The sequence below is a fragment of the Papaver somniferum genome, chromosome 2, assembly GCF_003573695.1.
Source record: "Papaver somniferum cultivar HN1 chromosome 2, ASM357369v1, whole genome shotgun sequence".
Classification (NCBI taxonomy): Eukaryota; Viridiplantae; Streptophyta; class Magnoliopsida; order Ranunculales; family Papaveraceae; genus Papaver; species Papaver somniferum.
In genome coordinates, this window is record NC_039359.1 from 100,063,565 (window position 1) to 100,081,998 (window position 18,434).

The window sequence follows — 18,434 nt, forward strand, 5'->3', positions numbered from 1 at the left end:
AATATGCCCGTACCTTCTCCAAATTTTGGTATACATGGGCACGTGACACTTGGGAATGACGAATCCACCAACCACTTTATTATTCGGGCAATTGCTGATCATGGGAGCCTCAAATGGGAGTCCAGCTGTTGGGTATTCGTGAGCGTAAACTCTATTCCCATCCTCCACAGAATCAGTAGAATCTTCGTCGACACGGTTGCTGTTATCGTCAACCACGACCACGGATTTCCCATTCTTCCTCTTTCTAGCATCGACAACAACACGAACATCAACCTGCGATGAAACGAAGGAATATTTAATTTTATCGAACATCGAGCATTGTAAAACTCCATTTGAGAAGTTATGAAATTACTTAAGGATGCTCCAGCTTCAGCATGAGCCGACCTGTATCGGGAAAAAGCTTTAACAGTCCGTTTGGGTCTCAAACTACAAGAAGAATATTGATTCTTCTGATTATCCTGCGACAAATTATTTTCTTTTGATCAATCACCCTGATTGAACAGAGATAAGAGAAAATGTGTAACTCACCGAAATGGACACTGCCGCAACACGTTCTGCGCGAAATTCACTTCTTGAAGAAACACTTTTTCCATACATGGTGATGAGAGGTATGATCGTGATCAAAATTTCTTTTGATAGTATATAAAGGCAAGAGATGATGGACTATTTATATAAGAAACCCCAGGCATTACAAGTCGAAACGTGGATACTTATCCCATAATGGGTAAACAAGTTTGTTGCGGTTTCTACTGAAACCCTAAATACCGAATCAGAGTCATGAAGAATGGGAGAAGCGTAACAATACTGGGGACTGACCGTTCAGGTGTAGTCAACATTACGACTATGAATTGATTGTATGGAAGGCCGCGTATTTCTCTAGACATTTTATATAGTTGCACTTCGTGGATGATTACTGTCTACATGGACATTGGTCCATCAGCCAGAGATATGAAGAAGATTTGGAAAACGATAAAATAAGGGATTATGGTTCAAAAAATAATCTCTAAAGAAACGTCTCTATAACAAAACTGCTCAAATAACCAGAAAATATCTACTTCGACAAAAACAAATAATCTTAAAGAGGTTCATGAGTAAGACTAATCATCAGATTCATCGGAGTCATCAGATTTTTCAGAATTATCAGATTCATCATCATCATCTTTCGTGGAATCCTCTTCGAGTTCTTCGTCGGAATCACTATCACGGTCGTTGACGAAGTCTGGATGAATATCAGGATCGCTGTATAATGAGTCCTGGTATTCTTCTTCTTCACGCTCAGCTTCAAGGTCATCTTTGACCAGCCTCTCGATCGCCCTGGTATGCCGGTCTGGCTTAATCTTGCGATCCTGCGGCATCCACACGGGTTCATCTCCCAAAGCATCAGAATCAGAGGGTACACCATCGGCTCGAGTTATAAGTTTCTCCTCGGATGTTAGCACTCTGCACCGGACTCGGTCCCTTCTTCGTCGATGATCGTCCAACTTGTCATCCTCGGTTTTTCTCTTCATGAGCTCATCATAAGTGACTCTCCGGTCATTAACAGGCGTGCTGGGCTTTGTTCTCTCAGCATGGTTCGTCTTAGCTCGCGATTTGACTGCGGGAGCTTTGGAATCCTCTTCAGAAGAGCTGGAAGAGTAATAATAATCATAATCACTGCTACTGCTGGAAGTCACCATCGTCTGGAACCAAATTAGAAGCACGGGATTACAACTATCCTAATATTGATTTCATAACGAAAATGGTAATCCTCAACTCTTACGTATTTACGATTTCACGAACTTAGTGATAACAACGTAAAACTTTGAAAACTTGCTCGTTTCTTCAGACCTGCAAGGACGAGCAAAATTTAAAGTCAAACACCTGACTTTATATGAAACCATGAATGATCCATATAACCTTCCATATGAACATTCTCCGATTTTTATGTGTACACACACTATAAAATCACCAAACTCATGCGTACACTATGAGTTAACGAACTCACCAAATACTGTTTGCTTTCAGCAATTTTCGATAAATCAAAGTTTGATTTTTCTTTTTAAATCAAAGTTTGATTTTTCTTTTTAAATAAAAATGTGAACAGGTCACGTATTTACAAAAAAGACAAAAAATCGTAAGTAATAACTCACGTAAATCAAATAAAAAAAAACTTTTGCTCAAGCGAGCATTCGTCTATAAAACGAGGGTCTTTACTATTTTTTAAAAGTCTACATGTTCCAAACAAAGTTTTGAAAGTTCACACATAAAATTTATCATGAACTACAGGTCTTTTCAAAATTCCTTTAACTCTAAAGATTTTTATTTACTGCTCCTTTAACTCTAAAGATTGTTATTTACTGCTTCTACTACGAACGAACCTACGTCCCTAAAAGTATTTGTGAAAGTTCATGCTTTCAAGATAAATTTGGGTTTTCATGAACCCTCATAAACAAAATTTTCTCTACTTCAACTAGACCATGTCTATTCAATAATATATGTGTCTCTTTCATATTAGGGAATTTTGCTCGTTTCTTAAACTGTCGAACGAACGTGCATACGTATTTTCAAAAGCAACAAAATTTCATAAAACCTACGCATACATGCACCCATGGAATTTTGTATTCAACAACTCATGGAAAACTCATGAATACACCAAACACACACAAAAAAAAAAAAAAAAGAAGTTACGGACTTACCTGGTCGGCGCCGGCGGGAATTTGGCCGACGGTCGGTGACGACTGAAGTCCGACGAAAATCTTCCTTCCCTGCTGCTACTCGCGTGAGAATGGTGAAGGGAGGGAAGTGGTTATTCGATCAAAAATAAAAGAATTTTAGGATTTTTTCCTTTTTATATCAATTTTATTTCCAAAACCTAATAAAACGTGGGTTTTCTTTTTTGGGCTCGGGTCCATAAATCCTAAATTGACCAAAACTAGACCTTTGACCGACTAGATCAGCGATGCTTCACCTCTCGGTACTCACGGAATCGCACTCAATCAACAATCAGAGTCCTCACTCGTACGTTTGCTCGTACATGACACCATTGGAGTAAATTGAGGATTCTGAAACTACCTTTGTATACTGAGTTCAACCGCTGATCTCTCGTCGACTGAAAATCACCATTTAATGCTTACTGCGGAACATAATTGTCCCTTACTAAGCAGGGGACTTAATGTAGATGGTGGATTTTCAACAAAGGACAAAACCGTAAAATCATGATACATGTTTCTGACACGGCTTTCAGGCATGTGACGATTCATATTTTACGAAGCCATGATGATTATGCATTTCGGAAGGCCTCCACTATCTGAGCATTCAATACCTCGCATTTCATCATGCCCTCTATGTATAATAACATAATTGGGCGGTTCTCCGTAAGATTGAGAGAAATAACGCCTTCGGGACGTCGGTGACACTCACTGTTCCCTGACTACATGAGAGAAACCCCCCTCTACATAGAAGAACTATTGGGCGGTTCTCTGTAAGATTGAGAGCAATAACGCCTTCAGGACGTCGGTGACACTCACTGTTCCCTGACTATGTAGAGAGACGTGGATAGACCCAGGCGGTTCTCCGCAAGATTGAGTGCAATAACGTCTTCAGGATATCGGCAACTCTCGCTGATTCACTGACTATACACAAGAGATTAAATTCTACCGTGACATTCACCACTGAATTCCTAGAAGATAATCTATTTTATCTCATTACTCATATTTCATGATCGAAATGGTAATAGATAAATGTATTACTCCGATTTCATGATCGAATCCACGGCCGATCTCATGAAATGGTAATAGATATTACTCCGATTTCATGGTCGAACCCACAGCTGGGCTCATGAAATGGTAATATCACCACTTATTTTATTACTCCGATTTCATGGTCGAATCCACTATCCCATGGAATGGTAATACCTATTTTATTATTCCGAATTCACAGTCGAATCCACGGTTGATCCTATGAATTGATAATAAAAAAAACTACTCACTTTTATTACTCAATTTCATGAATCATTATCCATTGAATTTCATAAATTAGTGATAAATACTCAACAATTGGGCATCTGGACTACCACTGAGTAATCCCCATAAAATAGTGCAAGTGTACTCGACAATGATCCACCCAAATGCGCGAACGCACATCCAAAATATGGACAAATGAGGAATCCCGCACAAAACAGGAGAGAGAAAATAACAATATTAAAATAATGGAGAAGCGCCCATGGGTCGGGCCCTAGCCGTGGCCGGTCCCATGCTTCCTGCATTATTTTTCCTTATTTTTGTTGTTTTCATAAATTCATGAAGACTCCTCCATCTTAGCAACTTTCCTTGTTTGGTCAAAACTCATCGTTTCTCCATATTTTGTGGTTTTCCCAATTTTGTGTAGTTTCACAAAAAATAATAATAAAAAATAGGAAAAGGTGTTGCGGGACTGGGAAACTTAGCCGGTTGACCATGCCCTAGCCGTGACCGTTCCCACACCTTGCAATCCCTAATTTTTCATAAATTGTTATTTTTCTCATCTTGTGAAACTCCCCTGTTTGTAAAAATCATGGTTTCTCCATATTTTCTCAAATATTGCGCAAACCATGAAAACGCCAAAAGTCAACATGGTCACATGACCGACTAGGCTACTCACGAAAAATATATTAAAATATTATTATTTTAATATTTACAAAATATTGATCAAACGAGCATACTTGCTCATTCGAGCAAAAACGAGGATTTCAGTCAAAGATCTAACTCTTCTGAAAACCTGAAATATTGCTCAAACACACATCAGAAAATGTTGAAACTCTCATAAATGAGACACGGAAATTATGGAGACACGGGCATGCTCCCTTGACCGACCAAGGGCGGCCCCAAGGCTTGCAATAAGCCGGTCCCACACATCTTCACACTTTTGACCTAATTTACGTAATCGCTCATATTGGGTCCAAACTCTTCACAATTAACTCAGAGTTTGTGCAAACGCCCATCAGCGGTCCCAAGACCACCAAGGGTCGGTCTCATGCTACCTTGGTCGGTCCCTCACTTTTCTATAATTAGGTTTTATCACCTAATGCTCAATCGAGCACTATTTCAATAAATGATGAAATCAACATTTAATCGCCATTCCTTTACCAACTGGTCGATTCAGAACCCAGGTGTACGCTCACTCGAGCAATTGGGAATCACATGGACGTCCATAGTCTCATGTGGTCGGTCCCTCCTTCGCTCATGACCCATTTTCAGCAATTTGTCAATTAATGAGCAATCGATCAAAAATTAGGGTTTTGAACAAACGCTCAACAAATCATCATTCTGGGTAGTTCAAACACTAAATAAATTCATAATTATCCAGAAAAAAACACGCGTATTAATTATATAATATTTGGTAATCTACCAATATTTTGATTAATATTTTATTGGGTCACGGCCAACGTCGAATTGAGCAATCACTCAATTACTCGAATATTGACCCAACTATCAATATTCAGTAATTCGTCGAATTGAGAAATACTTGCTCAATTTCCTAGCTATCAATATTCAGTAATTCGCAATACTTGCTCAATTGCTCAAATATTGATCCAACCATCAACACCCAGTAATTCGTGGAGCAATACTTGCTCAGTTACTTGAATGTTCCACTGAGCAATTCGTCATTCATGCTCAATTCAACAAAACCTAGACTCATTGTCTAAATCAGTCAAAGTGACTAATTAAATGCACGTCTGTCATGCAGACTCCACGATTTGTGAGACATCAATCACATCACAAATGGGGGATATCACTTAGGGTTTTGGTCTCGCGGCCTACAACATGTGGATTCATCCACAACGAGAAATGTGAGTAAGTCGTGTCAACGGTTGAAGGAGTTAGCAAAGTAGTGGGCCAGTGATCAACCAAGTCTATGCACGACCTGGAACTGGTTTCACCACGATCTCCCACTTTCCCACTCTTTCACTCAAGAAACCGTCACGCTTACAGGGATCAGGGTGTTCATCATTCTTGCAATATAAGTAAGTCCAAAATCGAGGACAACATGCAATATTATCATCATCGATATTCGTCTACAGAAAACTCGATTAAAAACTTATTCACAGAACTCAATTTCAACAGTTCACCAAAAATTGCAGAAACCTTCAACATATCCACAATCCTTGATCATCACTGATCCCACACAATTCTCAGTTTCCCTCCTACAGATCAACCCATCTCCCTCTTTGCGACCAAATTGACTCTGGAACGACCATTGACTTGGTTTATGACGGAGTCCTACATATTGATTTCTTGAATCTAAGCACTCTCTTTGTAGTGCATCTGTGTGAGGTTGAGCAGTTTGGCCAGTTCGAGGAATCTCCATCGCACGGTGATTCCCTCATTCCCTAAAAAACCGGCAAACCGTTTTCCCCCATCCACAACTACAATGATCAATGACGAGGACTTCTATTTTCTATTTGAACAATAAACTTAAAATTGGACAAAAAAAAAAGTAACTTATTATTACCTTAGTATTCATGGCTCTCAGAAAGAATTTATCTCTAGGCAATAAGTTCGTCTTTCTACCAGCAATTTAGCAGTTGTCCTTTATGGATCCTCAAATGCATTTGAAACCCAAGAGACATAAGATACCTCTTTCTTGGAAGATGTTTGTTCATTAGGGTGAATGGCAACTAAGGTTGCACCTTTCACAGACCCATCAAGAAGCTCTAACTGAGGAGCATACCATAGCCTCATATTGAGTGCAGGAACAGGAGTCATTTTCGATGCGGTAGAAGCCGACAATGGTTTTACCCCTCGAATTGTACCTGTAACTATAGAAACCCCCAATTTGTTTCTCTTGTAGTGTGTAGAAAATTGATGCTGGTACCTCTTACATCATTGCTGCTTGAGCTCATACCGCTGATGTTGCTTGAATCGAAAGGAAGAACCACCACAAACACTTGAAATCCACTGTTGCTGCTACTGTAAGGTGTTTTTATTTCTTTGTATTCTCTAGTTGTTGGGTTCCAAATACAAATCATACTATTGCATGTTGTTGATGGTGGATTTTAGTTCAGGGCTAAAATTATAAAACCAGCATTTAATACGTTGTTACCCAGCAAAAGGAAAAGATATTTAAGAAGTGACGAGTGCAGAAAACCTCTTCGCTTTATTTGAAGCAATTCAATACCATTCATGAAATTCACTCAAATTGGTGCATGCAACAACAATCCAAAATATTCTGTGAGTTCTATCAGCATTATTCACTAATGCATGACCTTCCTAGTGTTTTCCTATGTTATGTTCCCTAGCAAAGTCTCAATATTGGCATGACATGACGATTAAATGTTCACTCGCAACAGAGTGGCATGAATCTCCCGAAGTGTCAGTATTGAGACCTGCATGAAAACACTCACATATGCTACATCACCCTCTGACAAAGAGATCAGCGCGTTCGCACACCTTTTAATTAAAAGTTGCGCGCGTTTAAATTTCTTAAGGAAAATCTGGACTGTTGACATCAGTCTCAAAAAATAATCACGGCCACACGATTTGGCCACGCGATTTAACAAACTTAGACTACTCCTAGCAGAACTAGGCAATCATTATAGTGATCACCGACGGGCCCACTAGTGCCCTAGTCGATCGAGTAGTCTTATGCTCATTCACAAGCACTGCAAATGCCGACCCAAACGTGGGTATTCCCGCTATTTATAAGCTCAAACGAGCTAGACCGACATGACGGTATCAAATTCATTACGTCCGTCCAACTTGGCCAGCCAAGTTGGACGTCCCAGATTGAGCTTTGGGCGATCAAAAAGGCGCCGTAGCAATCACCGGCGGGCCCAGTAGTTCTCTAGTTGATCAAGTCCCATGTTTTCCATGCACAAGCTCTTCAAACGCCGACCCAAACGTGGGCGTTTGAGATGCATAAAAACAAAGCTCGAACGATCTAAGACCGGAAAAAATGGTCTCAAAACACATCATGTCCGATCAACTTCGCCAGCCTAGTTGGGCGGCATGGATCTTCCTACAAACGATCAAAGAGGTGTAAACATGATCATTGGTTACCCCACTTCCCCCTGGGCAATCGACTTGCATGCAACAAGCCTATAGGGTGATCGGTCGCTCACGCAAACTCGAGCAGGTATGATGTACTCAAAACCCTAAATTTGGGTTACGGCAGTTTACAACTGTCGCAAAATGATCGTGTTCGTCCAACTTCTCCAGCCTGGTTGGACGGCTTAGATCGCGTTTCGAGCAATCAAGGAAAATCCAACATGTTCACCATTAGCCTAAGTTCCTCTTTTGTCAATCGACTGCTTGCGGCAAGCCTCTAGGGCGCTCAACCGTCGCCCAAACCCGAACGAACGCGCTGCGTTCAGAACCCTAATTTGAGTCACGACAGTATACAACTGTCGCAAATCAATCACGGCCGTTCGTCTTCGCCATCCTGGTTGGACGACCCAGATCCAATTTTAGGCAATCAACAAGATGATAACGTGTTCACCATCGACCCAACTCCATCGTTGGTCGATCGACTTGCTCATAGCAAGCTTGGAACACGTAGAATCGTTCACCCAAAGTAGGGTGAACCCGCAAACTTCTAAACACTAATTTGCGTTTGCGGCAACACATTACTGCCGCAAATCGATCTCAACCACTCGTCTTCACCAGCTGATTTGAGTGGCTTAGATTTAATCTTATGCGACCCCGAAGATGTCAACGTGATTACTGCAGATCCATCCTCTACACGTGATTCACCGGCCTACGCAAACTAAGGCTCAAATGCCTCCAAATGCACGCCCAAAGAGGGTTGGCCGCGTTGCCTCCTAAACCCTAAGTCGCGTCAATGGCAGTTTGAAACTGCCGCAAACGATCACGACCATCCAACTTTGCCAGCCTAGTTAGATGGTATAAATCTATTTTTAGAAAACAAGCAAAACAACGTTGTGAAAACCGGCCATCCTTATTCCAAGCGAAGCGATCGTCCAAGTAATGGTGGGTCCCTAGAACCACCAAACGATCACCCAAAGGTGGTTTCTCGTGCTTCCTCTTTTAAGACGCTTATCCGCGACTTACGTAATCAGGCTCTAAAAGAATGATGCTTCATATACATCGATTAGTTTGAGCTGCTTAATTGTGATGCTTCACATGCATCGAATACATACAATATCTCATATCGACCTCATAAACAACCTAGTTGTTTCACCTAATAGCATCATGCTATTCTCCACGATGGGTCCCACGACTCACTTATTCGAGACATCAAACATGTCATAAACTGGGGGATGCTTACTGGGGTATTGGTCTGGCGGTTTACAGCGTGCGGCGTGCAACGCGTCCATTACGAGAACGTGTCAGGAAAGGCGGACGGTTATTAGTAATGAGAGTGGTGGAAAAACGTGTGACCAGTTTTCCTCACAACGGAAACACGATGATCACTACCTTCCGCACAAATACACTTATCCACTAATTCACTTCCTCCACTTCCTAAGAGATCAAGGTGCGCTTAATGACTTGTATAAATAGGTTTTCAACCTATTCAACACAAAAAGAACCAAGGTTTGTCATCAGTATCCAGAAAACACCCAGAAATGATAGCTTTCGTTGTGTAAGCCAGTTCATCATTCTGATACAAGTCATAAACAACCAACACCTTCATAATCTCAACACCTTCTTCGCTTCCCTCCCTAAGATCAACCCTTCTCCTTCACCTTGTGACCGAATTGAATCTGGAACGCCCATTTCTTGGTTTAGGCCAGAGTATTACAAATTGATTTCTCGAACTTAAAAGCATTCCCGTGCAATGTATTTGTTTAGGGTTTAGATTCTTTTCTCATCCACACACACCCAAATTTACCAAAAACAGCAGAAACAGTTTTCACCCTCAAACAATTGGCGACCACAGTGGGAGATTGATCTCTCGGTTGCAAAATCAATATTCATTCCAGTTTTCTCAATTTCAAAAGGGTGGATCTTAGATCCAATTCAACCATTAAATTCAATTTAGGTTCAACAACCAATTTCAATCCCGGTGTTCCACTCGCTAAGAAGCTTCACAAAAATTCTTTTTTCAAGCAATGCTACAGGAAATGGCTTGGATAGATAAGCACCAGTAAAAGTCCCAGATTAAAGGACCAGAAATTCGCGTGAAGACACAAGGAGACGTGGCTACTACCTAAAAGAGCACAGCGGTATCTCTCGAAGGTCTGGATGGAGAAACCGCTTTCTCTGTAACACCACGAGCGTTGTATGGAGCAAGCCAGAAATGCCTCAAAGGGTCCACACCCAGAAAGACAAAGTGAATATTCGCGTAGTTTTTTTTCTAGTATGGAGATAGTCGACAATAAATCTCAATACCATTGGAGTCCCAGGAAGACACTTGTATTGATCAAAAAAGAAAAGGTCTATCTCTATTCCACCGCTGCTACCAATTTAAAGTCATGAGTATCCTCTATCACTTCATCAACAAAAAGTGTAGATCCAGAACATGGCGTAATTCCGAGAATTCGTACATATACAATAAAAAAGGGGCTTGATCCATCTTCAAAATCATCATAAGGATTCATCTTTTATGTTAACCTGGACAACAGCGAGACACTCCTTTAGGCGTGACACCTCCAATCACCGGAGCCAGAGACGCCGCCGCCACCAATATTTCTTCGAGCGTAACACTCCCGGTTATTACTAGAGCTACTGCCACTTCCCCATCAGGACAAGAGACCATAGGAGACCAACCCCCTGTCACCATTGTTGATTTGATGGAAAGACGAGATGTTCTTGCTAAGGTTCAGACGGACATGACTACAACTCAGAAAGAGGTACTCACTTTCCTTAAAACGTTAATGAAGCGACTACCACAAGAGCCACGTCAACCCATAGAAGCAATGAAGAACACTTTCAACACTTTTAGCGCAAGCACTTCAACATGGCGTGCATTCATAGATGAAGAAGTTCATGTTGCTCCTGAGCTGGAAAGAATCAGCCGTCCAATTTCATCACGCGTGAGGATCTAGAACGACTTATCCAGCATCGAGGCAAGGAAAACCGGTAGACCTGCACCAGCATCAACCTCCTTATCCGCCTAATGTGTAAAGAGTTCCTCTTCCGAGAGGATACTCCTCTCCTCAATTTTCCTTTTATGACGGAACCGGTAATGCTTGTGAACACATCTCTCATTTTCTGGAGTCATTAGGAGAGTACGAATACAATCATGTTCTCCGCCTGAAAGAGTTCTCAAAGTCACTTACTGGAAGGGAGTACACCTGGTACAACAACATCGCACCAAACAGCGTATCCAACTAGTGTGAGATGGTAACCACTTTCTACAAAAATATTTCTTCGTACCCGAGCAAATCACCTTTTCAGATTTGGGGAGAATGCTCAAACGAAACAATGAGCGTCTAAATGATTATGTCAAGAGTTTCAAAATCCAAGCACTGGATTGTCATGATCCAAATATGATTGAACAACGGCTACAGCAACACCTGCCCTGATAGAAAGAACCAGGCATGCAGGGAATGAAGAGCCTCATGATATTCGTGGAAGCATACATCTCACCAACAGGCAATACAACCTTCAGCCTCATGTAAGAAGCTTCACTGAAGAAGAGGAAAACCACCGAGATACAACATCCTGCGCGTCCAAAACCGCCAATTCCAACCTCAGTAACACATGCACGACTATCACAATGATAAAACAACGTCCGGGATACACCATATCTGGCTTGACGACAACAAATCGTGAGAGAAGCTTTCAGAATTTCGTCTCCTGTAGAAGAAGTAGTTGCATTACCGAAGGAGGTCGCACCCGGACCTAAGAGGTACATACGAACTCTCCATGTCAAGAGCTTCTTCATATTTGCACAACATGTTAGTTAACTCATTCGCATGAGGGAATCTCCCTACTCCTCAAAGTCACGATCCAAAGATGATAAAGACAAAGGAGTGTAACTTGGGACTGCTCAGCACTATCCATCTCGAAGATGTTGAAGTCAAAGATGCAAGCACGTTATCATCATGATTTAAAGATTCCCAAAGATGAGGACATACTCAAGAGAGTAGACGTATTTTCAAAAAAACAGCGATATGCCTGGACGTCTATGAAACGCAATTTAGACGCAGAGACGACCCCATGATCAGCAACTCGTCCGATCCTCATCAACATCGGGTTCAACCCCAACTCTCTTCCAAACTATTTCTTCAAAGGCCCAGCGTGACAGCATCTATCAAGTTGAAAGCTCAATAGATACTCGTGGGCAAGGGACTGTCTCCCTCTTCTCCATTCCATGAGTAAACACCAAGGAAGCTATCGATTCTTTCTCCCTCTAATAACGAGAAGATCTCTACCATTATATGAAGACTGCCAAGTTCGTGCAAGTAGCTACCATGCCTCTCCCTGCCAGTCTCTTCTGATCATAGATGCTGCCAAGAATTGTTGTTGCTCGCCAGAGCTTCACCATAGCAACAACCACTACTGACAGAGGTAATCCGAACTTTTGCGTATTTTACTTTCCCATGGAGAAGTAATAGAGTCACCATTACAGAGGCGAGATGGTGATATCTTTATTATGGTAAACCCACCGACCATGCAAGATAGAACCATATAACTCACGCTTGGGGACTGAGGCTCAACATGAAATTCCTTCACCATCAGTCAAGGACTTCTTCAACACGAGAGATGGTCAATCAAGAAGCATGTAATTTGCAAGGGGAATCAAACTGAAGAAGAAGTCGCTTCAACACTCTCTCTAGAAGAAGCCCCTTCAACACTCTCTCCAGAAGAATACCCTTCAACACTCTCTCCAGAAGAAGCCGCTTCAACGCTCTCTCTCCCGAAGCTGCATCAACACTCTTTCCCGAAGCCACTTCAGCGCTCTCTTCAGAGGTCGAAGCCGCTTCAACTCCTTACCAGCAAATGCAACTGAATTACATCTTTCAAGAGAAAATAATCTCAGAATAATTACACCTGGGAACTTCCAGCACAGGATGCCTTCACGTCCCTTAACCGGTTTGCTTCTAATATCAGCAATCATCTCTGTTGAAGCTTTACGATCCGCACTCAACATGAAGACGTACATGTGCATCAAAGACTCCAAAGTACAAATCAGAGATATTTTCACGTGTCCATCCACTCCATCGATTCTGAAGTGTAACCGGGGACTGCTCATCGCATCCTTTTCCATACAAACGTCCAAGATTCAAAAGACGATTCAAGGTATTTTGCTTGAAACGAAGTCCTTGAAGGCTTATAAAGGCACGTCGACAACAGAAGGTCTCTCAGATTTTCTACTTCACTTAACGGCTCCGGAGGATTGTTCCCATACAAGCATGTCATCATCGCTATCAAAAATATCAAGATAACTGAAAAGAAATCATCAAGCAGCCAGTACATGCTTCTTAGGGAAAGCGTCATTCGTACCCTGAAGTGCAGCTGCTTCAATGACGAAACAACCCCTCAATCGCTATCTCAGCCTAGATCCCAGAAAGAAGTTTCCCCATCTATAAATTTCATATCTTGGGAAATCCCTTCACGGAATCATGAAGCAGCGAGTTAGTGCACGCGGTAATCCAGATTGCAATTGCTTCTTCGGACGTGTCTAATCACACACACCATTAATTGGAGATTGAGCCTCCGTACCTAACAAATACGACTCCTGGATTTCCTGTTTACGGAAGCACAACGCACGTGATATAACAAATGGAAGTTACATCATGAATGAGGACCAAGGGCGCCTTCACTAGAGTCCTCTCCAGAATCCGCTTCGACGTCCTCTTCGGAAGCCGCTTCAACACGCTTTTCGGAAGCTACATCAACGTTCTCTTCAAGAGCTGCTTCAACATCTTTTCAGAAATTGCTTCACCATCCTTTTAAAGATATTCCTCATGATATGGCTCGTCCACATCAGAATCGAGGATTATGACATCGTCATGAATAGTTTGAGATCCCGACCAACCGTATGCCTAATCTACCTGGGACCAACCAACATCATGCTAGGGGAACGCTCACCTGGATGCCTCTTGAATATGACATGTTCCAAAGACATGCCGACCTATCTCCCCTGGTAACATCTAACTTTGTCTCATAAGTTTTATCTTTATTTGTCACCATCTAGTGTTTACCCCGCAATAGTGTAACTATTACGTGCTAAGCATGGGACTTAATGTTGATGGTGGATTTTAGTTCAGGGCTAAAATTGTAAAACCAGCATTTAGTACGTTGTTACCCTACAAAAGGAAAAGATGTTTAAGAAGTGACGAGTGCAGAAAACCTCTTTGCTGTATTTGAAGCAATTCAACATAATTCATGAAATTCACTCAAATTGGTGCATGCAACAACAATCTCAAATATTCTGTGAGTTCTATCAGCATTATTCACTAATGCATGACCTTCCTAGTGTTTTCCTATGCTATGTTCCCAGCGAACTTTCAATATTGGCATGACATGACGATTAAATGTTCACTCGCAACAGAGTGGCATGAATCTCCCTAAGTGTCAGTATTGAGACCTGGATGAAAACACTCACATAGGCTACATCACCCTATGACAAAGAGATCAGCGCGTTCGCACACCTTTTAATTAAAAGTTGCGCGCGTTTAAATTCCTTAAGGAAAATCTGGACTGTTGACATTAGTCTCAAAAAATAATCACGGCCACACAATTTGGCCTCGCGATTTAACAAACTTAGACTACTCCAAGCAGAACTAGGCAATCACTATAGTGACCACCGACGGGCCCACTAGTGCCCTAGTCGATTGAGTAGTCTTATGCTCATTCAGAAGCACTTCAAACACAGACTCAAACGTGGGTATTCCCGCTATTTAGAAGCTCAAACGAGCTAGACTGACCATGACGGTCTCAAATTCATCACGCCCGTCCAACTTGGCCAACCAAGTTGGACGTCCCAGATTGAGCTTTGGGCGATCAAAAAGGCGTCGTAGCAATCACCAGCGGTCCCACTAGTTCTCTAGTTGATCGAGTTCCATGTTTCCCATGCACAAGCTCTTCAAACGCCTTTGCGCTGCGTAAAAACAAAGCTCGAACGATCTAAGACCGGAAAAAATGGTCTCAAAACACATCATATCCGACCAATTTCGCCAGCATAGTTGGACGGCTTGGATCTTCCTACAAACGATCAAAGAGGTGTCAACATGATCATTAGTTACCCCACTTTCCCCTTGGGCAATCGACTTGCATGCAACAAGCCTATAGGTTGCTCGATCGCTCACTCAAACTCGAGCAGGCATGATGTACTCAAAACCCTAAATTTGGGTTACGGCAGTTTACAACTGTCGCAAAATGATCGTGTTCGTCCAACTTCGCCAGCCTGGTTGGACGGCTTAGATCGCGTTTCGAGCAATCAAGGAAAAGCCAACATGTTCACCATTAGCCTAAATTCCTCTTTTGTCAATCGACTTGCTTGCGGAAAGCCTCTAGGGCGCTCAACCGCTCGCCCAAACCCGAACGAACGCGCTGCGTTCAAAACCCTAATTTGAGTCACGACAGTATACAAACTGTCGCAAATCAATCACGGCCGTTCGTCTTCGCCATCCTGGTTGGACGACCCAGATCCAATTTTAGGCAATCAACAAGATGATAACATGTTCACCGTCGACCCAACTCCATCGTTGGTCGATCGACTTGCTCATAGCAAGCTTGGAACACGTAGAATCGTTCATCCAAAGTAGGGTGAACGCACAAACTTCTAAACACTAATTTGCGTTTGCGGCAACACATTACTGCCGCAAATCGATCTCAACCACTCGTCTTCACCAGCTGATTTGAGTGGCTTGGATTTAATCTTAAGCGGCCCTGAAGATGTCAACGTGATCACTGCGGATCCACCTTTACACGTGATCGACCGGCCTACGCAAACTAAGGCTCAAATGCCTCCAAACGCACGCCCAAAGAGGGTTGGCCGTGTGGCCTCCTAAAATCTAAGTCGTGTCAATGGCAGTTTGAAACTGACGCAAACGATCACGACCATCCAACTTTGCCAGCCTAGTTGGATGGTATAGATCTATTTTCAGAAAACATGCAAAGCAACGTTGTGAAGTTCGACCATCCTTCTTCTAAGCGAAGCGATCCTCCAAGTAATGGTGGGTCCCTAGAGCCACCAAATGATCACCCAAAGGTGGTCGCTCGTGCTTCCTCTTTTAAGACGCTTATCCGCGACTTATGTAACCAGGCTCTAAAACAATGATGCTTCATACGCATCTATTAGTTTGAGCTTCTTAATTGTGATGCTTCACGTGCATCGAATACATACAATATCTTATATCGACTTCATAAACAACCTAGTTGTTTCACCTAATAGCATCTTGCTATTCTCCACGATGGGTCCACGACCCACTTATTCGAGACATCAAACATGTTACAAACTGGGGGATGCTTACTAGGGTATTGGTCTGGAGGTTTACAGCGTGCGTTATGCAACGCGTCCATTACAAGAACGTGTCAGGAAAGACGGACGGTTTTTAGTAATGAGAGTGGTGGAAGAACGTGTGATCAGTTTTCCTCACAACGGAAACACGATGATCATTACATTCTGCACAAATCCACTTCTCCACTACTTCACTTCCTCCACTTCCTAAGAGATCAAGGTGCGCTCAATGACTTGTATAAATAGGTTTTCAACCTATTCAACACAAAAAGAACCAAGGGTTGGCATCAGTATCCAGAAAACACCCAGAACTGATAGATTTCATTGTGTAATCCAGTTCATCATTCTGATACAATTCAGAAACATCCAACACTTTCATAATCTCAACACCTTCTTCGCTTCCCTCCCTAAGATCAACCCTTCTCCTTCACCTTGTGACCGAATTGAATCTGGAACGTCCATTTCTTGGTTTAGACCAGAGTCTTACAGATTGATTTCTCGAACTTAAAAGTATTCCCGTGCAATGTATTTGTTTAGAGTTTAGATTCGTTTCTCATCCACACACACCCAAATATACCAAAAACAGCAGAAATAATTTTCACCCTCAAACACATGTATTAATGTCACTTGTGCCATTACGAATTCGTCAGCAAAGTAAGCCATTACAAGAACCGAAGATTGTAATATATTACCTTTGTTAAGATGGAAAGGATATTCTGAAATAAGCTCTAAACTAGTCACACTACGTTCGTTTTGTTTATTATAATTAAGGCGATACTTGATAAATATAGGATTGCGAAGTAATTCACGCTAGACTTTACAAACCCAACAATCTTAAACCCAAAAAAACTGTAATTCAACAATATCCACTCTCCATCCTTTTCTTGTTGGTTTCAACACAGAAATATCAAATTTAGGGACCCTAGGTCTCAATTTCATTAAAGACATAATCTATGGAATTCAATGGTACAAAGAGCCCAAAACTTAACTACGTACAATTCATATCACTTCGATTTAAACACACCCATGAAATAAATCATCAGTTCATACTCAATTTCATATTATACAACAAGAATATCTCGTGGAAGAATACAATATTGACAGTGCCATCAAGTTCAAAAGAATCATTATCATAGCTATGGCGTTTTCAATGTAATGTACACTTATGCAAATGTCATCCTATTATGTAAATACATACTTGTTATTATCGCTCCCTTATTTTTACTTGTTGAAACACGAAAAGAATTTTTTTTTTTTGATCGGTTAAGTATAAAATTCATCGAAAAAGGCACTTGAAGGTACCTAAATCCAATGAATCAAAAAAAATTATGCACCGTAAGAGTGGAGCAAAGTTACTGTGTAACTGAAACATAATCTAAAATTATCTTACAATTTGGAAGAATAGCCTCCTGTCACACGTGGGAATTTAACTATTTCACTTTGATGGAGCAATGGGAATTTAAAATATTACGTGACGTCACTTTTAGATATTGATGGATTTAATTTCCATTTTTGTGGAATTTCCGGGTTCAGTGATTCTCTATATAAATTCCTCGAGCAAGCGCTTTTTTTTACGGGTGTTGTTTGATTTTTTTTCTTTTTAATTTTTGTTGTCAAATCTATTTTTGTTTTTTGTTGTCTGATCTATTTTGGTTTTTTGTTATGCATATACCGTATAATCTAATGGGAGCGGCAATGGGAGCTTGAGTTTTTTTTTGTTGTCCGATCTATTTTGTTTTCTTTTTGTTATGCATGTACTGTATAATCTAATGGGCGCGACAATGGGAGCTTGAAAAGTAAGTTGAGGTGAAATGGACAATATTATTTCTTTTTGAAGGTTCATGGTATTAATTCTAAACCCACGCGTATACCTCATTCATTGTTTTCGTCTTGGTGGTGAAATCATATCTTTTAGGTATTTCTTCGTCTTGACGGTGAAATCATATCTTTTAGGTATTTCTTCGTCTTGAAGGTTAAATTACATCTTTTAGGTATTCTTGGATTTTTCTTTGAATTTGTTTTGCAGTTGCCCGTGACCTCCGCATGTGATAACAAAACCTTTTTTTTTTTCCTTTTTTTTTTCCTTTTTTTTTTCTTTTTTTTTT

The 18,434-nt window shown here is 41.3% G+C and overlaps 1 protein-coding gene across 1 annotated transcript; it reads right to left on the reverse strand.

Moving 5' to 3' along the window:
- Positions 1-1,097: 1,097 nt before the first annotated feature.
- Positions 1,098-6,722, reverse strand: LOC113351682 (serine-aspartate repeat-containing protein C-like). The gene is made up of 2 exons (XM_026595624.1): positions 6,594-6,722; positions 1,098-1,679 (listed from the first exon to the last, which is right to left on the reverse strand). Exons 1-2 carry the CDS (start codon positions 6,720-6,722, stop codon positions 1,098-1,100), a joined length of 711 nt encoding a protein of 236 aa, XP_026451409.1.
- Between the last annotated feature and the right edge of the window lie 11,712 nt (positions 6,723-18,434).

What these genes read in the sequence shown, in the direction of transcription:
- LOC113351682 (XM_026595624.1), bottom strand. Translation starts at nt 6,722, where the DNA reads ATGACTCCTGTTCCTGCACTCAATATGAGGCTATGGTATGCTCCTCAG. An exon ending in AAACATCTTCCAAGAAAGAG is followed by an intron (nt 1,680 to 6,593) that starts GTATCTTATGTC and finishes ATTTGGTTCCAG; the next exon opens with ACGATGGTGACTTCCAGCAG.